We start from the raw sequence: 21776 nt of genomic DNA, 5'->3' as shown, positions 1-21776 counted from the left end.
CCCAAAACAGACACACACGCAAACACGCACAGGCATAAACACACACTCCGTCAAATGGACACATGACTCATGGATGTCTGCCCATGTCTACCCACTTCAATCCATATGCTGAAGCCAAGGGGGCCTGTGGCAATACACAGTGCTTATTAAAGAGGCTGCATATAATTCAAAGGCTTGTCTCTCCGGGGTCAAACTTATATGACACACATGTGCACACACACAGGCAGACAGACGGACAGAAAGACAGACAGGCACGATGATAAAGGCAGATTTATATGCAGGGATGGGTTATGTTTAGATAATGGGTGTGTGGGATGATGGTAATGAGGAAGTTTCAAGTCACACAGGGAGACCTGACTCACTGGGAGGTCTGTCTGTGTGTGTGTGTGTGTGTGTGTGTGTGTGTGATGAGATGAGCAGTGACCAGGGTTCTGTACCTTGTTCCACATTTTCTACAGCACCATACTGAGCTAGAAGTCCGTCCAAAACCTGAGGGAGAGACGAGAGTGTGAGTTAGAGACACGAGTATGACAACTGGTGCTTGGACAAACATCAACAGCAGCATGCACACAAACAAGGAGAGAAGAAAACGGGACTTCTGAAGTTTAAAATGTCATTGACCTTTAAAGCACAGTTTTGAGAGCCAGCCCTGGAACGTAACCTTGGAAAACAGTATATTGTGCAGCATATACTTTTTTTAGTTTTCAATATAGTTTTCAAGTATATTTGGTAACTTCCACGGACATCTGAAACCATTAGCTTGCATTACCGCGAGATCTTAGGAACACTTGGATTTCACCCTGCCTTTACGGTATTATCTCAAAAACTGATGATGGAAAGTTGATGAAATCAATCAGATGTAATGGGATAGGAAAACATCTAAAACATGCAGGACAGGGGTCCCCGAGGACCAGGATTTGGAAACGCTGTTCTAAAATGTTCTAAAATAATGTTCCTATCACTTCATCGTTGTTTTTCTTGTATAATATACGCTTTTTCGATTGCTTTTACCACAGACGAGCAAGGGACCATATTTGGTACCTTCATGGACCCTGATTTTCTACATGAAAATAAAACATTTTGGAAAATGTAACAAAAGGGAAAAAAATATCCTCCAATAACACTATAGGGTTGGAATGTTTTATTGTACCTCAATGAGCGTCCTGTAAAGGGTATATAGTGGTATATAGTTCTCATTTTGCTTTAGGTTCAACTTTAGGTTAAATATCAGCACCTTGACAGACAATGTCAGAATAAAAATGGCCCCTTTTTAAGAAATCTTTCATTGACTGTCGCCCCATAAGATTTCATTGTAGCCTCTGATGCCCTGTCAGCTCTGCGGTCAGAGGTCACCAACTGGTCTGATTTCATTAAAGCATAGACCCCAGATTTTAGCCTTCCTAGGTTCCACTCTGCCCACTTAAAGGGCATTTAAAGGGCAGAGTGGCACCTGGAAAGTCTAAAAGAAGAACTACACTTCACTGAGATGGAAACTTGATAAAGATGTACGTATTATTGAACCATATGTAACCATTCACATCCAAGTGTTATCAATAAACAGATTACCATGGAAAGAACATGTGCCATTGTCTTGAATATACTTGTACAACAAACGACTAAGAAGACCGTATCAGTCAGCTCTGATGTGACACTTAATCTGTTTTTGTTGTCCTGTTGTTTTTAATATCATTAGCGATATTGTTTTAATATCCGCTTTGTCGCTGCCTTTTTTCTGGTGCGACAGGAAAGGATCCGTGAGTGTGCAGCATAGTTTAGAGGATGCAGGAGCAGGTGGAAACAGCTGGGTTGTCTTTGTTCTAATTTAAGAATATAAATAAATAAATAAATACATAAACCTAAAGCTCTTTTCTTCACACGCTGGACGCCTTTTCTTACGCACACACAAACAGATGACCTCGCTTTACTTTAAACATGAAATGTGTTTATACTAAAATCAAGATTTTAACCCGCAACTTTGCATAACCGTATTGATATTCCCACTAGATGTGAAATGTTAATGTCTGTTGACACACAGCAACAGAGTTAAGATACAGACGTGGACAAGTTCAGTCTAAGGCGGAATACAGAATAAAGGCTGGTGGGGCATTGTCAGGAAACTGGTTTATGTGCTACCTGATGCTGTTCAACTGGACATCACACACACACACACATTCAGAGACAAACAACTGACCTCCCACTGTAGATGAGGGGGAATGTTCCGGATCTGGATCTTCCGACTCCTGCAGAGACAAAACAGACAGACAGAGTGAGTTTAACAGACCTGAACCGCAAACTCTCTCCATGTCACTCTCTCTCTCTCTCTCTCTCTCTCCCTCGTTCACACAAACACACACACACAGCAGCTACTTGTGTTAGGACACTTCCCTTGACTCCGCCTCAGCAACCCTAACCTTGACCATCAAGACTACATGCCTAAAATGTCCTCACAAGGTCAAAATGTCCTCACAAAGATAAGTTTGAATGAAAATGTGTCTTCACAGCCACCAACACACGCGCACATACACACAAAACCATCATTTCAATCTTAGCACTAAATGAGTTATTAGGACCAGGATTTGGTCTCCATGAGGACTCCTAGGTCTGGTCAGTGATTATGCCAGAAAAGAAGTAACAGATATAAGGTCCATAACCAGTTAATCCCTTAGCTATAATTTAACCTAACCACAATTAAAATCTTGGCTGTAAATGAACCAGTTCCTTAGAAATTAGGTTTTGCCTCGTTAGGACCAGGTTTTTGGTCTCCATGAGGACTAATGGTCCTGACAACTATACAATAAAAAAAACTTTTAAATCCTGACAGAAGCAATCAGAGCCTCAGAAAGTTTGTTGTATATGAAAACAAAATGTTTTCTGTTTATTTAAAGTCCATTCACTGACCTATTCCACGACAATGACTGTTATCAGTCTTCAGATTTCAGATTTCAGATTCATGTGAATGTAAATGTGCTTGAAGGCTTGGCAACCGATTGGACCGCCGTGAATTTGTTTTATGATCAACGGCAAAGACGTTAAAAACCTAAAGTGTCAAGATCGTAAAGATTCTAAGCAGCATTGAGGCTTTTAATCAGAAATGTTTATTGGCCAAAAAGACAGAGACACACATTCACGTGGGAGAGTGTCCCTCTGACTTTCTGTCATTTTGGGATCCAGAACACACAGCCTCTCTGTGCCTCCACAGAGCGTGTCAGCTCAAACGGCAAAGCCACACAAACCGCCCGGTGACCAGGCTGTTAACAGCTACATTAAGGTGAGAGACTCCAGCTCCAGACTGATTTAAAAAGCAGAGAGGCTGGTGGTAAAGAAGCCACACTGCTGGGCTGCCATACCCCCTCCCTCCGCCCCCAAATAACATCTCTGAAGTATTTTAGCACGCTATTAGGAGGCGTCACAAGAGCAAGACTAACGATGGAGTTCAGGAGTAAAGGTGATAAAATATAGTGAGCGTGAATCTGAGTTCAAGGGGACTCACAAACAAACACTCGTTTTCCTACATCTTACACAAATTTCTCTGTCTAGATCTTGAATAAAACCGTAGAGAAACACATCACATAGATTGGGGACGACCCCGTCCTCTACCCATTCATCCAGCGACTTATAAGCAGTGATGTTAGAATACTGAGGGACAAATGAACTGGTTGCTGAAATGAACTACCAACAGTGACAACCGATTCAGTTTTATAAATAAAATGACAGGCTAAAGGCGGTTTATCCTGTCCTGCATGTCCTATAGAAACAAAGAGATGACACAAAAGCAAATGCCGACAGTTCCCAGAATGTCCCACACGGTGGCCTGCAGGCTTTCTGTCACCAATGGTGGTTTGAAGCGAGTGGCACGATGAAAGACCTCTCTTGGCAACCAGCACCCAAACAAGGGTAAACCAAATAGAAATGTGTCTGTGCCACTAAAACACATTACCTTTTTCAACACTGTACACAACCCTCTGTAACCCCAAAGCAGCCAATAGCAGAGAAGCATTTCAGTCCAACTCAAAACCTCAAAACAGCCGCAAACGCTGGCCCCCACAAGCTGCCCAGTATAGAGACTAAAAGCTCCTTTCATTCACTGTTGTCCACTTAAATGGCCGGTGAATTGTGAGGGCCCTGTTCTCTTTTGTGTTTCCGTTAATTGACTGTAACCGCGGTGTAATGTACGACACTAAAACGCAACAGCACTACTGTCCTATGTGAGCACGCGCCGTCAGAGGAGGAGGAGGAGGTGAAGCCCTGGAGGACGTCGTCTCAGTGAGACTTCAAACACTACAGCCACTTCTGCCTTTTTATTCTCTTCTCTAACGCTCATTTTTAAAAGGCCACTCGCCTGTCTGTCATTGTGAAATATGCAGAGGAAGCTTCCTGTATGGACATCTCTCCCTGTCTCTCTCTCTCTCTCTCTCTCCCGCTCTCTCTCGGAAAAAGTGACACTGCCTCCCAACAGTTTTCAAGGTCTCATTTTGAGACGTGCCTGTGGCCGCGAGCTGACCATAAGATCACTGCTCTCTGTCTTGTCTGACTGTGTCCAGGACTGGGAGAGGCCCACGGCGCATGCCACCCGGAAACATACTACTGACTGTCACCAGTGTCCACGGTGTACGAGCTCGTGTATGTGTCGATGTATACAATAATGCAGGAACAGCAGCTATCTGCTGCCATTCAGTGTGAACTCAACGCCTTTCCCTCAGCTCCTCCTTTCCCCAAGCGAGTCCAGAATGGGCTACAGTCAAAGATACAGACTCGAAGTCAATGGTTACTTAATGTTTGTTGAATGTAACCGAGCTCTCTGCCGCAGGTTTGCAGCAGCCTGCCGAGAGAAAAATGAAAACCTCTCAATTTTGAATTTTAAATGTCTGAGGGTGGCCATGTTCATTTGAAAAGCTAATATTTACTGCACCCACCTGCATGAGGTACGAAAACCATGTCTGCGCACATGCATGCGTATTAATACACACGTGCATGTGGGGCAGTCAAAGGAATTTCAACCACTGAGAGGGCAGCGGGGTGAGAAAGAGGGTATTCACCTCTTGCCAGAGGTTTGCTGTGTCCCTAAGACAGAATTCATGAAAACGGATTTAACAGCCTTTGTTCTCCGTAATATGTGCTTCTTTTTTTTTTTTTTAATAATTTGTGATGTTTGATTTTGTTTTACTTTGCCATCTATAAAGCTAGGTTACATAAAGCTGCAATATGTAACCTTTGGTGATTTTTGATCTTTGATAAAAGAGACAGTCAGTACAGGCACAGTTTAATTGAGCTGAGGCCGTAGTCTGACTAAGACAGGCAATCGGACAACTTGCCGAGCCTGAGTAGACATGCGGAGGACAAAATCAATTTATTGGCCGTGTACGCCTGACTCCGCCTCCGTAGGTGGCGCTGCATCGCTCTATAAGCTAGTGTGTATTGAATCAGTTTCCTGTGGACCTTCAGGAAACCACGTCACAGAAAAAAAAAAACAGCGAACGGCGTGGTGGACTTTCCTAGGAGCTTTGTTGTGTTTTCAGTCATACTCCAATCTGTTTGTCGTTATCTAGTTTCACCAGTGCAATGATTGTGTTGCCTCTGTGTATCTTAGAGCCCTGATTGCTCTACAGAGCCCGGATAGCTCAGTCGGTAGAGCATCAGACTTTTAATCTGAGGGTCCAGGGTTCAAGTCCCTGTTCGGGCGATGATTTATTGGTACAGGGGTTAAGTCCTTTAACTTTAAAGCAGCCCGTGGATAAGTGGAAAAATAAACTTGGCGACTTGGAGTCCCCACCAGACCAGGTCTACCAGGCTACCTCCTGAGCATGGTACCCAACAACCATTGCTCTGTGGCTACCTGCTGCTCCTAAGTCTAGTAACGTGTCTAGTAGACGATAGGTTAAATGCAGAGAAGGAATTTCCCCATGCGGGACGGATAAAGGACACATTTTTTATCTTACATAAAAGGAATCACTTCCTGTCGCTGGGCAACACAAGATCTTAACACCGCTATACTTAGAAACATAGAGAAAGTTGTGTGGAGCTGATCAGACTCTATTCACTCTGAAACGTAAATTATCCTTTTTTTTGTCACTTTGAAAGAGCTTTCCATTAACACACACACACAACAACTCTAAAAGTACATATGCTAGGCCTGTACGTGGCGCTGTGGCGCTGCTACAGAAATACAGCAAAGCCGGAGAAAGAGACGTGGAGCACGACGACGAAGATCAGAAACAGCGAACGCACAAGAGAGAGGTGGGGCTATGACATTGTTATTTTCCTGTTTTCTTGCTTCATTTATATCGTTGAGATTAAGTTTTAACAAATGTAAGGAATGGAAACGTATTTTGTTTATAGATTATCTGAGTGATTATGGCCTTACACTTCATGTGTAACAAAGGTTTGTCCAAGGTCTATTTCTTGGTGTTCCACACACAAATCTCTAACACTATTCACTTACTTGGTTGTTTATTTTGTTATAAACTCATTAGGCCGAGTGAACTTGTACGCGCTGTTGAAAAATAAAAAAACTGGGCAACACAAAATCCTTCACACATAAAACTGCAGACTATTCTACAGAAACTGCACCTTTTAATAGAAAACAAACTCTAACTAGGTAACTGATGTCATTCCCTGGTTCACAAATGTATTCTTTTCCCATGAATTTATTGTGTCAGACAAACCCTAACCCAGGATCAAATTTCAAATGATTCAACTTGTAAAATTTTGTGTCTCTTCGCTCTATCCCTCCTGGCTCCATTGTCTATCTCACACCAACACAAAAACAACATCATTTGGTATTTTTTGAACATAAATTATGTACATGTTACTTTGCATTATAAAGAGAAGTGACGTCTGATCACTGAAGACACATTTAAGCTGCGTTGGCCTGTCAGGTGTGAACGGACGAGTTGTCCTCTTGTGACTGGATAACTCAGGACGGCCATGAATATGAGATCTGAACAGGGCCACACAGTCACCAAGAAACCTCACACAAAATTCTCTCGACTGATTGCGAGTCTCTCTTTGTCAAAATCCCAGCCATTTCCTTCCCGCTTGTGTCAATTTAGCTGTCATCACTGCCATTAAGTCGTCAGTACGGAACTCTGCAAATATTCATCTTTATTTCTTTTCATCCCTCCCATCTCTGTGTGACAAAGCACTATTCTCCCTTTGAAGGCCACACTTAATGACACAACAAGTCCACATTAGTCACAAACAGTCCCGCAAAGGGCTTCTCGCCGAGACAATAATTGATGACTTTTGAAAATGAAAGATGATTCGGCCTTCAAACCAGCCAAACTGCGCAGATAAAATAGGAAATGAAAACCTCTGCGATCATAAATCACGCCGGAGCCGTGTGATTATGCACACGTTACATGATCACATTACAAATCTAGTGATAGACTGTCTCGCCAACACTGCTCCTTTCATGTGTAGCAGTCAGACGCTCCAGTACTGAGTACAGTAGCACGCGATATAAACAGCTATCTACGTCTACGGGATTGTATGCGTTTCTTCTCTTATATAGTAGGTCATCTGTGGACTCCAGAGCTCCGAATTATACACAAGAATACACCGATTTGGATTTAGGTTTGTATTACTAGAATAGGGGCAGTATTTTTGAAAAACTGTTGAGAAATATCTTCATTCTTTTCTTTGTTAATGTGCCCACCAGTAGCACTTGGTCCTGTTAGCGTAACTGTTAGCAAAGATGGCGGACACTGTTTACATTCTGGGAATGAGGTCCCTTCACCCTATGAGTGGGTCTTAAAAGTGCGGATTAGCGTTGCAGTTTCAAGGCTCGGACCAACTAACTAAAAAAAAAAAAGAATGAACATATTTCTCGACTCAGAGGAAACTGAGGTTGGGAAGCACACTTTTTCAAAAATTCACATTGTAGTAATACAAAGCTAAAACTTTAAACTATGTGTTGGCAAAATGATCACACAAATGTATTTAAATGTCATTTTAATAAAATATCATTACTAATGCAACTGCATGAGCTGACTATGTTGTGGCTATGGATGTTTGGAACAATGATGAGTTTGAAGTAAAGAAAAATAAATCTATCTAGCAATTGACATGAGTGTGTTTTTAATTTAAAATGCTATTAAACACTAAGATCAGGATTTAAATATTAAATATGTGATTTTACATATACACAAATGATTATCTTCAGTATGACGATGCAATTACGTGAGATTCATCACTGCAAACGAGATCCTTTTTTAATCAACTGAAAGCGACAATGACAAAACTCTAACTTACACCTGGTCTAGAGGTGAAACTGCGCATCATTACATGGGTCGGTTTGGGCGGGTCGGCCTCTGGTGGTCCTCACATACCAACCACCCATTCAACTAATCTGAATTAACCCAATTTTTAGCTTTGACCCATAAGCTCTTAAGCTCCTAAATGCCCTGAAATCTCAGCGAGGAAGCAACAAGTCAACAATTTCCAGTAAACCCTCACTGTGTCAGAGATGCCACCCCCACTCTTCTTTCCTAACTCGGGCAGGCAGCGTGCCCACTGTGTCCCACTCTGCGTTGCTGGATTAAGACAGAGCTCAGGCCGTTTCTGTGTCGACCTCCTAAGGCACATCCACTTGTTGTGGAGCAGAGATAACAGGATTTGCATGACACAAGTGTCAAAGCACTGTTCGCGTCCTTTAGCCCCAAAGACGTGCTGCTGTCAGGACTCTATAACATGCATGAGATATAAGTGTATGTTGCAACCAGTGATTGTGCAAAAGACATGTATGAGAACACAGAGGAAGGACGTTCTCAACAAGGCCATTAAACAGAAGCTGGCTATTTATTCTGTTATTGAATAAAAGGCAACATTTATTTCTTGAAAGAAGTAATCAAAAGCAAAAATACATAAAAAAAAGAAAAAGGAACGTTCTTTAGTCACCCACTGGGAATGCAACTCTCAGTTCACTAGTTTAACTTTAATTAAATTGAATGCACTCACACGACATATTAACAGATATCTGCTCATCTACACATCTTGCAAATGTGAGGAGTAACTTTTGTCATTTGTTTGGACTTTGTGCCACGTGGTGAATCCAAGTCCAATGTCCACACTGTTCCCTGCTCTGTTTTAGGTCCCCACTGACTCCTGAAGGAAGTATCTGGCTTTTTATCTGCTAAATGCTCCTAAAGAGAGGCGCGTTGTGTTGGTAATTCTCTGTGGGTTTCGCCTCCGTCTGCGAGAGATTCCTTTCACATTACACGCAGCTATTTGTCCCCATATTGACATGAAAATAACAATTATTCTCCAACTAACGCATTAATAATCTCCCCACACAGACGAGTGTCACAGTCTATACACGTTATTAGAATTGTTGTTGTTTTTTTATGCTAAAGGAGAGGGGGAAAACTCCATCTTCACCTAAGGCTGTAAACACAACGAGAGCACTCAGATTAACGTGGCAGTAATGATCATCGCTAGTGACAGTCACTTTCAAATTCATTAAATCCACCAGGCATTCATTCATTCAGTCATTCATTCATCAAAAATCCATCCACTCTCTTCCTACGCCAGAAAACAGCCATTCTCTCTGCTGCGCGCTCCCTAACAACACAAATATTGTATATTTCCACACTGATGCTGCAGACTGAACAAAGCAGCTGCTCCGCGGTGCTGCAACACATCCTCCACAGCGCGACGTGCGCGTGTCAAAAATTCATCCACACTGAGCGGGTTTACCTGCAGCATGCCCGTTTCTCTTCATGCTTTCATTGGGAGACACACACACACACACACACACACACAGAGTGAGGCAGGCAGGTAGACACATGCCGCTCTTATTGGAAGCCACAGACTTCCTGTTTACGTTTGTCTGCTTCCCCTTGGCAACACTCTCAGCTGGTTCATAAAAAGTTGTAAACACTGTAAGTAAACACTGCACGTTGTTCCTGTACTACTAATATTATCACCATGAACAGTGCACAGTATATCAATCTGTAATCTGAAATAATTATAGATGAATCCATTTATCGTCAAATTATTCCATGCGGTGTGCAGTACATGACTGAATATTCTTGTTTAGATATTATAGGGAGTCCTTGAAAACCTCTGTTTAACATCAAATAAAAGGTTCACAGAGGAAATCTGTGAGCACACATGGGGAATTTAAAGATTAAATTAGATAACAAAGTTAACTACAAGCAATTTTTTGTACAAGATTCACACAGCATGAGGGACACGGTGTACAGCAGTGTGAGGTTTACACGGATTCAGACAGTCCTCCACACAAGCATGGCAACCATGAGATATTAAGATACAAACGGCACTCACTTGAAAACCACCAACAACATTTGCATAGGGTTGCGGGTGCAAAATGATTTTCAATCCCCAGGTGCGATCGTCACAAATGAATTTTCAGTCAGTGCTAAAACGCATTCCCATTGTGCCACAAAAGACATTTTCTCTCGTTATGCCCATTAAACCGGTGAAATGAGTATTGCAAAATGTTCCAATGTCCAATCACTGTGGCATAATGCATTTCCAGCACGGTGTCAACACGGTGACTAAGCCCTTCAGTGTTTTAAAAAAAAAAAAAAACACATTATCACATATTTCACATTAAATCCAGGCGTTTACATTTACAACTTAAATAAATAAATAAACCTTTTCTCACTCCTATTTAAACACACGTTTGTCTGCGCCGTCTTCTCACTCGTGCAGCTGATTTCTCTGCAGTGCAGGAAGCTCGTAAATGGAAACAACACCAAGTCAGGGCTGTGCACGGAGAAGAAAGTATGATAACGTGATACTACTACCACCACAATGAAGCATGGCCGTTTCCCACAGGAAAACAATCTTTTCAAGATTAAATGTCACTGAAACTTCAATGACACATGAATAGAGGGCCTCCAAAGACCTGTCAATGAAATGAGTAATTCCCCCCCCACACACACACACACACACACACACACACAGGCACCAAACCACAATATATATTGTCTGTGATTTTAAAAACATTAGATTTTAAAGCAAAAGATGATTTTTGTCACATATAAGACATTTTTAAGACAAGAAAAATCTTCTTCCCTGCTGGATACTAAATAATAAATTGGTCAGATGTTCATGTATAAATGACAAACTGGCTCTACATTTATCTTCAAAACTACTGCAGGTGTATCATTACAAAACTATGCACTGATACCAGGCAAATCATAATCTCCTCATTGTTTTGGATACGTCATAACACCGCTCCTTTTGTGCCGTAAATTGAGTCGGCATTTTTCTGCAACAGCCCCTGTCCTGGTGGCAAACAAGTAAAAACATGGCTCGTAGAGGATCAACATAAATGTAGATTCTGTTTTTTTCAATTGCCATAAACACTGTGTAATCATGTGTGTAACATCATGTTGACAAGCTGAAGAAGCAGTCCTGCAGTACTAAAGTGACTTTAAGTATATGCAACAAATGCATTGACTTTTTAACAAACTGACTGGGAAGGGAGGGAATAAAAATAAAGACAGATATGATTCACGGGGACTTGCGGAGTCCTGCGCTGAGCTGCTGTGTCTTGTTCTGCACGCGTCAAATGCCCACCTGCTCCTTCACTATCTGAGGACTCCTGTGAGTCCCTGTCACAAAGCACACAGTCAGCACCACTGTCACTGAGAGACACGCAGCAAGCCTGCAGGAGCACAACTGACATGCAATCTCTCTCTCACACACACACACGCACGCACGCACACATGCAGGTTTGCACAGCTTTTCTACTTAGGATACTGCACTGACTTGCATTCATTTGGACAGCCTAAACAAAGTGTTATCGCTAATCTTAACCATAACCAGTTAATGCCTTATCCTCGCCGCAACCGTAATGACAATTCAAATCTAACGTAACCAGTTCCTTCGGAAACAAGGTTCTGCCTCATTAAGACTATGTTATGGTCGTGGTGAGGACTACTGGTCCTGACAAGGTCAGTGTTTATGCCAGGAAAGGTCCTAAAGAGGCAGCAAACAAACACAACTACAGACACGCTTATGTACAGCCTTCTGGAGGTTACACTGATGTATGTTCTGTGTTCTTCTCACTATCTTTCACACACACTCAAAAACACACACACACACACACACACACCTCACTGCTACGAGCTAATGACAGCTGGGTACCAGTTCATACTGCGGTGGTGCAGTGTGGCTCCGCTGTTAGCTGCTCCTCATGGCTGCCTCTGCTGCTTTATGTTGAGTTGGGCAGCTTATTCTTTAGGTCTCATCCTTTAATCTGCCAACCATACTGTAGCTGGAGGGCTGAGCTCGCCTGCCATAGGTGCAGGTCCCGGCAGGGTTAACCTGGATCAATACTGCACGCACATCACTCAACATTATGCAAGTCCTCAGATTCTTTGCCTGTCTGCTTCTCTCTCTCTCTCTCTCTCATGGTGCCTCTCTATCTCTACAACTCTCACATCCCCCTCCATCTCCCTCTGGAGACAGAGCCTTATTGGTTCACACACACACATGAATGCACTGCCTCCCCTCCCCCTGTCTGCAGGGAAGATCCTACAGCAGCAGAGTGAGAACATGTACAGAAACTAGCTGGAGGTGACTGAGAGATTTAAACTCAAACAAAGAGGGAAAGAAAACCCACATTGGTAAACCTGGTCAGTCAGTCAGTCCGTCAGCACTTTTCAAAACAGTCCTGTCAGTCACAGGTGCTTTAACTGAGGAGCCCTCACTCACTCACTCGCTCACTCACTCACAACAACAGAAAGAAAAAGATTCAGGAAACCCCGAAACTCTACGTTCCTGAAACATACGGTTGAGAACTGGTGCCAGGCCGGAACACTGTGCCTGACACATGCAAGTGGTTTAGAATAAGTTTAATTAAAGCTGCGTGTTTGCCTTTAATTATGGTGCCTCTTAAAATGGCTGCTGGTGAGTTCAAGTCCGTTTTAAAGCATCTGAGAAAGAAAAAAAAGAAGAAAAAAAAGCCGTCTACTCTCATGATGGGTTTGCTTCTAAATTGATTTTTTTTTTTATTCTGGCAAAACCTGTCCAGTTCATATACATTTGCTTTTGTTTTTTGTTTTTTCTGCGACGTGTATTAATACGTACGTAGTTTCCATTATTCACCTGTCTTGTATTTTTTATAAATGTGTTAATTAATTAAGTAATTAATTTATTATTAATTATAATATTTTTAAAACAGGCCAACTGGTTATCTTGGTTTTGTTATTTTTATTAGCAATTTGAAAATGACACAATACTGTTTTTAATTTTCAAACGTTGTGGATGTGTTTTGCATATGAGAAATATAAATTGAGTGGTTGTTATATTAAGTCACGTCGGATGAAATGCCCCGAGAATTTACCATCACAAATTGTATAATGACTCTGACAGTTATGGCCCACGGCAAATTATTAATGAACTACTGATAAAAATAATCATGTTTCGGTTTCACCCTTGTACAGTAAATAGCTCAGCACTTTGAAATAATATCAAATCGTGATATTGATTGGTTGAAATAACAGTAATGGGCGAGAACAGAACAAACAACAAATGATGACTATCAGTAAATAATTGAGAATGAGTGGTACATATTTAAAAAAATAAATAAATAAATGTCCATTAATTAAATGAAATGCACTGCTCTTTTTGCTTTTGTTTTTAGGTGAGTGTTAGTAGTGGTTAACTCTACAAGCCAATAAGAGACAAAGAATAATGGTGGCCTTATCTATATATAGGACATGTCTGTGCAGGTAAACAGGTTTAAAGTTAAGGGAGACAACAGGACAAACCTGCATTTTTTTTTGCTGAATCAAATAAAAGTGTGCCGCGGACAACTTGACGCCATCAAAGTTCACTTCACCGCAGCCTGTAAATAGGCAGTTTTAACGGATGAGAACCTCCGACACATCAAATTGCTCCTCCCAATACTTTAGATCATCTCATGTCACATGACCCACAAGTGGCTGAAGTGGCATTATCCCAGTCAGGCTCTAATCCACTGGCTAAAATGGCTCCAAATCCCAACCTGCTCTGAAATGAGACAGGGGGGCTTGAGAGGAAATATGCTGGAGATGATTTACGGTTCGCCGCTGTGTGTGTGTGTGTGTGGGTGTGTAGGTGTGACAATGCAGGCTTGCTGTGTGAGACCATAATATGTAAATTTGATTATCAGAGATGCGCACAGGTGTGTCAGTGTATGCAATCAATGCTTGATTGAATATTCTGAGTTGATGCCAATACCTCAAGTTGGATTACTTGAGCTCCACAGCAGAGGAGAGAGGGTGGAAATGCCTGTTGTATGGGGGGCAGCATTTAAAGTCTGTCACAAAGGGCAACAGAGAGAAATGTGTTGGTGATTGTAAAAAAGACTGTTGTTGGTGCCTCTTATATACTGTATGTGTGTGTATGTGTGTGTGTGTGTGACTACAACTCAGTAGATCCAAGTTAAGGTGATTCCAAAGACATGACACATCTGAAATGGCGTGTGTCTGTTTACCGCATGTCCTCCATATATGATGACAATAAGCTGATGCACGAAACGTTAAAAAAGATCTAAAGGAAATCCATCACTGCAAATCAAACATTTCCTAAATCTATTTGCTGAGGGAGAAGAAAAAAAAAAAAAAAAAGTTTTAAACCTTTTCTGGGCCGTCCTCGGTACGACCTGACCCGGCCAAGCTTCCTGACCCCAGGCCCAATAACAATAACAATTTGATGGCTTTCCTGCGTTTGAAGACCTGAAGACCAACTCTCCTCCACACAGATAAACACCAAAACAAGTCTGCAAGCATTTAGCGGCCGACTGCTTTCATCAATCCAGGCAGTGCATGTTCAAGGCTGGCTTCCCGTCTTTAACCAACAGCCTGCACAAGTTGAAGAGGTTATTAGGAATAAGCAGCGATAGAAGAAACGGTAAGAAACTCTGAAATACACAAGAGCTGCTGTGACAACCTGACATAATCACACCTCATCATGGAAAAACATGACACTTGTAGTGTGGATTGTTTTTTTTCTGTTTTAAGTGTCAGCGTTTCTGTTTCGGTTTCTGTTTCTTTGTGCTGACATTCAATCAAATCAGTGCTTGTGTGTGTGTGTGTGAGACAGAAACACCATCTTTGATGATAGGTAGTGAAAGAGGAAAGCGTCACGTTCGGCGGCTCCACATCTACTGTACGTCGCCCCCCCCTCCCTCTCTCTCCCCCTCTCTCTCTCTCTGACATTAAGCTCGACTTTGAAGCATGTCATCCTATAGCTCTGTAATTTGCTCACCCGCAACGTCAAGTGACCGGAAACCCGGCTTCCTGGAGTCTCTCCTCACACCACTTAAAACAAAACCATCTTAGCAACCATCTCTGAAATGAACTGTTGCCTCCTGCTAGGGGACTGGCAGGAACACAGAAGCACTGTATACACACACACACACGCGCAAAGACATGGACACATGCACACACAGAGGTCTACTGTTGTCAGGAGAATTCCAATAGCAGTAACCACAAGTCTACTAAGAATAAAATGCCCGTCTCTGTTACACTATCTGATAGGGAGGCTCACATTCACCTTACAGTACATAACATACAGTTGTACGCTATTTACACCCACTCATGCAAACAAATAGCCGGCGTCATTCAGCACGCTGCCATGCTGTGCCAGGGGAGCAGTGACATTGTGAACTGCAGGGACGCGGTGAGAGAATCTAGGTGGCACACATGACATGGTACGGCAGACACAAAGCATGCACACGAGAAGAGGAGGAGGAGGAGGGAGGGAGAGAAGGAAGACAGGGAGCAAATGCTGCAGTGGAAAGACTGTGACTCTCCCTGGATCGAGGAGGTAAAGTGCAGCTGCATGTTGTGGAATTCACCATTATTTAAAAATGAGAATCACTGCGGAGTCATCACAAAATGACCCTGTTGGAAAAGGGAGGGCGGGGTGGGCCAGTTTCAGTCTTACTTTGCGTAACAGGCGAAGGCGCTGTTAACTTTTGCGAACGACTGACAAGAGCACATGCATGGCTGCTCCGGCATCAAATATTTACTAAGCTGGTGAGTCGACGGCGTCCACGTTCTGTTGCTTTCTTTTTTTTTTCTGGCTTTAGATTTATACCGACACGCTTGTGCAATATGCCGCACACGTGCGCGCTCCTTAATTTAATTGGATTTGTGTGAGCTTCATCTCACCTGTCAGTGACGATCAATTCATCAGTCGGCATTATTATAGTGGTGTTTGCATGCGTGAGACAGAGGTGCTGCATTGCTGAGAACTGCAACTAAACACACACACACACCCAGTCAATCAATACGCTGGTATCCTGGCAACATGTAACATACATTTGTTGTTCTCTACCTGCCGTTGCACTCGTGAAGGGAACATGTTAATATTCAACAGAAGCATAAAAACCTGAGGATTGACAAAAGTCCTGACTCCACACACTAGCACAGCAGCTACTGCACCTGGGGGAAATCCTGAGTATATTGACTGTTTAGTGTTCAATCTGTGGGACATGTGCCCAGATTGAACACTTGACAATAAAATATTCTGCTGCTGCTCCTCCAGGGGAATTATTTTCCTAAGGGTCAGCAAGACAGCGGCTATTTACAAAAACAGCGCCTTTTCCCATCCTCGCCTCACTCGTGTTTGTGTGATGCTCTGCGGCGGCTGCGGGAAAACTCTCCGATAAAGTGCGATAAAAATTTAAAGGACTTCCTCCTTTCACTTTCTTTTTCATTTGCTTTCTCAAAATCAATCTCTTCGCACACGCACTTATCCGTCACACTGCAGCTAACGAGGTATAATGGCATGTGCCGGGCCGCTGGGCAGAGAGTGCAGATGGAGTGGCCCGCCTCTGTAGCACCTGCCCAGCCCACATTATTACCCAACTCATCTCCGGCCTCAGCAAATCATATTCAGGGTCGAGCACAGCTGTGCTAAACAACAGGCTTCATGGCACGACACTGTTGCCAAACACTGAACACTTCTCCAGCTGAAATGCTGCCACAGTTCACTTCTATATGAACCCTGCTAATACGCTTTTAATTCTTTATACATATATTCATCACGGTTGTTTATATTTTATTTTGTCTACTCTAATGAATATTGGATCATTTCCCCTATAGAACGAAGTTAAGAATCCCCCTCCCCCCTTCTTTATTTGAATGTATATTCATGTATATGAATCATATATATACACTGTACATTTAGGTTGAGTGAATAATGTATGAACAGAAAAAAAACAAGTGAGGAAAATGAAAGTCAAATATTAACAAAAGCATAGCAACAACAACACAATATCCAAAGTTAACAAAGGTTATGGATCATTAAAGGCCCATAATAAATACACGCATACATTTAACACACTGTTAAATATCCAACTAATCATCCTTTTAAGAAAATATGACTCTTGCCATATTTCTCACGGGTCTATCTTTCTATTGATTCAAAAACATCTTGAAATAAGGAGATGATTTATTTCTCTAAAAGAGAAGAATATATTCCCTCGCACAACACGATATGAAATTAAGAGTCTGTGTTTTGTTTAGATCAAAATTAGAGTTTCAGTCAAAATCTGTCTGTAAAGATTAGAATTTCTTCAAAAAACAGAATGTTTTTTTTTTACATTTTCCCCAGTATTTTATTTTAGAGTGTTAGTTTCAAGCAGGGCTCACACAAAAAAACATTTTTAACTGTGCCAAACCTGCCATTTATAGTCAAAATAGACTTTTCACAACAAGAAGCACAGCCAGTTTAATTTTTCCTGGAGTGTTACATCAGCTTTATTCTACTATGTTTAAACAGAAATATAAATATGTCAGAAACATGCTTTTTGTTTGTTTGGTTTTTTTTAACTTTGGTGTGTTTTAATTAACTGGAGTCGAAAACTATTCTTGGAAGGTTTGAGAAATTCATCGTTCTAATTTTAGGTCGGGATGCAACATTTACTGTCGAAGGTAAGATAAAGGGATGATATGAGAAACTAACACGATACCCGTGCGTGTGTGTGTTAGTCTCACAGTTGTTACCGGGTGTTACTCCTGTTTGGGAGGAAAGCCATCATCGGGCCGCAGAGAAACGGACAACATAGTTAACGCCACCAGCTGCATCTTACTGTTCATCCTGCAAGTGAACTTCAGCCAGAGGGGGAAGAAATGCTGCCCTCTATCAGATCTGACTTCTCCCCACACGGGAGCATGTACACACATATACTGTACACACACAGATAAAGACAAACGCGCGGGACATGCACATCTCTTTGACTTGGAAGTCCTCTCTGTGTCCTCCACTTGTGTCACAGACAGTGTGAAAACAGAGGAAACACAAAGGTCAGACTGTGCTCCAGGTTGTGCCAGAGGCTCAGCTGTTGCGAGGACCTCACTGTGGACGACTTGTTCTGCGGAGAAGTGGGGGATGTTCCAGCTTCCGTTGCATACATATGGAAACGGATGGAAATGATGGCTCAGTGTGGGTTTGTGAATACGAAAGGTCATAAAGGGGCCTGCGACTGTGACACAGATGGACGGCCCACTCAGCAGTTTCCGCAGCTGCAACGTTTGGAAAGAGAGCGAGCATTTCCAATGTCTCAACTCAACACGGGCATTTCTATTGTGGCACCTTAGTAGGCGCCGCCGCCGCCGCCGTCACAGTCAACGCTCCGACCGACCGCTGCACCAGGCATCACGCTGGCCGCCAACACACATCTGGAGCGCAGTGTGGGGTTTGCAGCTATGACGGGTAGGCAGTCTCCACTCCAAGGAATTCGCCTGGTCACAATCATAAAACTCAGAATCTCAAGAATTGCGATAATATGTAGTCTACGTTTGATGCCATAATTACACTATAAGCCTTTCAATGACATTAGAAGTAGAGCTTCAGGAAGAATGTTCTTTTTTTTTTTAAACTAAAAAAAAATCTTTTGATATGATACCAATATTTGTATCTGGACTTTAATACCACTTCATGAGCAACACATCTTTCTAAATTCAAAATTTTATGAAATCTGTTTTACCAAAAGAATGACATTGAACCCGAAGGTCAAATTCCTCAATTTTAACAGCAGCAGCAAAAAGAGCAACTTACTGCTCTCACATTTATTACACGCGCTTACAGGTGGTCAATTCATTTTGTCATGTCACTGAAGATCTCCTCCACATATCTGCATTTAACCAACAAGCACAAGTCTCTGAAAATACATCACACACACACACACACACACACACTCACACACACACACACACACGCTAAGCCTCGTCTTCCTCTTCTCCTTTTGGGGAATGAACTCTGGTCATGACTTCTTGTAGACCGTGAGACAGCCAATCGTCAGCACCGTTAGATCTTGGTCGAGCAGCATGCTGCGTGTTTATTGGCTCACTGACAATGATAAGATGAACTCGTTTGGTGCCAAGATTTGAGCTCTAATAACAACACATTTTCGATAACGGGTGATACGGGGGAAGTTTGTTACACAGTCGACACAACAAAGGTATTGAAGTTCCATACCGCACCAGCAAATTCAACAAAGTGCCTCTTATTGGTGATTTGGCTCAAAACCAACATGCTCCCACAGTGGTGATGTGGTGCTGGGCTTTGACGCTAAATGAAAAGTCAAGCACCTTGTGTTTGTAACAGTCAGCGGGCGCTAAAGCTCCACTCATGTTCTATTAGACAATAACAATAACATAACAATGTTACAATGGGAAATTAAGTGGAAAATAGTGGACATTTTTGCTTCATCCAGCTGTTTTTTATCGGGTTTAATGAAAACAATTACGATTATGACAATTAGATCAAATAATTGTTTAATATTACAAAAGTCTTTCAAGGATTAAGCGGGAATGACAACGTCCCCCAGACTGAGGTAAACTTCAATTATAATGAAAGGCTTCTGACGACGATATCAAAGATCATCATCATGTCATGTGTCGGTTACATCGAAGAGCGTCGCACGCAGCAGACTCAACTGTTATTGGCTTTTTTTTGGTATCTTGCCTGATGTTTTGAAGTCTTTGCCATTTTCACACACACACACACACACACACACACACACACACACACACACACAGACACAGACACACATCCAGAAGCACAATATGGGACACATTTCTCCCATGATCTCCCATCAAGACGCTGTAAATGTCACAACACTGCAACACTGCTTTCACAAAGAAATGACACATTACAATTATCAATATACTGTATGTCACAGAACATGTCTGGATGTTCCTGAACACAGCAGTGGGTGACACTTTCGGATTGGGGTTCAGACTGTGGGGCGCGGTGCTTAGCATACAAGGTGGATTAAATGAATGCCAATGATAAATAATGGGATTATTCAAATGAAATGATCCAACTATAAATGGAGGAATCTCAGTTTCATTTTCCACTCGTGTGTGCTCTTTTGTAGTTATTGGGGTTTTTTTCTGTATCACTGCAGTCATTTGATTCACTTTCTAACGTTAAGGACCACTTTATACAAAAGAAAGGGTTTGCCCCAGGGTGACCTGGACGTGCACACATATCAAGTATAGACCTATCAAGTAATCCACTAATAAGCCAGGTGGGGGGCGGGGGGGCATTTTGGAGAGAAGGCTTGGCTACTCAAGGTGAGAGACGGAGAAATGTATGACAGGGGAGAGAGATTCCCTGGAATTCAAATGAGGTTATAACTGACCTAGTACAGGGAGATTCTATGGATACATGTTTAAGTATCTCAACACAGCTAATTTTGTTTTTGAGAAGGTTCTTCTGAAATTCTGAGAAGAAGACGACCATTTGGACTGAGGGAAAAGACAGAGGACAAGCCACAGGTCAAGGCTTCACAAGTCTTGATTCCTCATACCCAAACAGCCCGGAGTAGGATTGGCTGTGTGTGAGTGCAACGGCCGCCCAAATCTTTCTGTGTCACATTCTGATTGGCTCTTATGGAGTTTCTGGCTCATCCATTTCACCTGTTCAAGACCCATCAGTGCTCCTAAGTCGCACCAGCGTCGTACTGGTATATGGTGTTGACGTGGGACAAGGATGGCGTCTGCCTGCGAGAGCTATGCCACCTGCTGTGCGTCTCAGCTGCCCATGCAACCTTCCACGGAGACCACACCCTTTGGTGCCTATTGGCACACTGGAAGGGGGGGGGGGACGCTAAACTTAACATCCGTCGAGTAGTTTTAGCTGGATATCACGGCGCTCCCGTGTCATCTACAAATTGTGTGTGTGTGTGTGTGTGTGTAAACATATCGACACGGGCCGCACCTACATGCTGCGCGTGCACGCGAGAGAAGGCGAACACACAGAGCAGCAGACACGGGACACGAGAAATGTAAAGAGAAGATAAAGCAGCTGGTACATCATCATATTACTTCCATCAAATAAGACGTTGGGCACAAACGGCACTACTCGTAGTCGTGATTTATACTTCATTAAATATGCATATACAGCCGCACTTTAGATTCCAGCGATTAATCAAACGCTGCTTGGCAAAAACGGCGTCCTCAAACATCTGCTCCGACCGCGTTCTCCACTTCTCCTCTGTACAAAAAGCAAACCGGGCATCTGATGATGCACCTGGCCGTCGGGTGTTGTTGAATACAAAAGATAAGTTGGACCCCTCACACCTTGTTAGCGGTGGATTTATTAAGTATACAGCACTAGGAATACTACTGCATATAAATTCAACGATGGCAGAATGAAGGGATGAAACTTTTCTTTCGCTCCTTTAAAAGACAGAAGAAAAAGGACTCGAACAGCTCGGCTCAAGGAGATTTTACGGCTCTCGTCTGCAGTCGCAAAAGGTTGATGTCACTTTTGCGCTGAGTTATGGTTCCAGTACTCTT

The 21776-nt window shown here is 42.5% G+C and overlaps 1 protein-coding gene and 1 non-coding gene across 4 annotated transcripts in view; one reads left to right on the top strand and one right to left on the bottom strand.

The window, feature by feature from the left end:
- igf2bp2a (insulin-like growth factor 2 mRNA binding protein 2a) overlaps positions 1-21776 on the bottom strand; it is a 50280-nt gene that overhangs the window by 21610 nt on the left and 6894 nt on the right. For all 3 annotated transcript variants that reach the window (XM_044019806.1, XM_044019803.1, XM_044019805.1), the window contains exons 3-4: positions 2192-2240; positions 438-489 (exon numbers count right to left, since the gene is read on the bottom strand). In XM_044019806.1, coding sequence (XP_043875741.1) covers positions 438-489; positions 2192-2240 — 101 coding nt within the window. The remainder of the gene's footprint in view (positions 1-437; positions 490-2191; positions 2241-21776) is intronic.
- On the top strand, positions 5608-5680 carry trnak-uuu. Its single transcript has one exon. It is a non-coding gene; the product is annotated as a tRNA-Lys (tRNA).

Source organism: Solea senegalensis, linkage group LG2 (assembly GCF_019176455.1).
Source record: "Solea senegalensis isolate Sse05_10M linkage group LG2, IFAPA_SoseM_1, whole genome shotgun sequence".
Taxonomy (NCBI): Eukaryota; Metazoa; Chordata; class Actinopteri; order Pleuronectiformes; family Soleidae; genus Solea; species Solea senegalensis.
The sequence above is the reverse complement of the archived record's forward strand: the minus strand, read 5'-3'. Positions and strand labels throughout refer to the sequence as shown.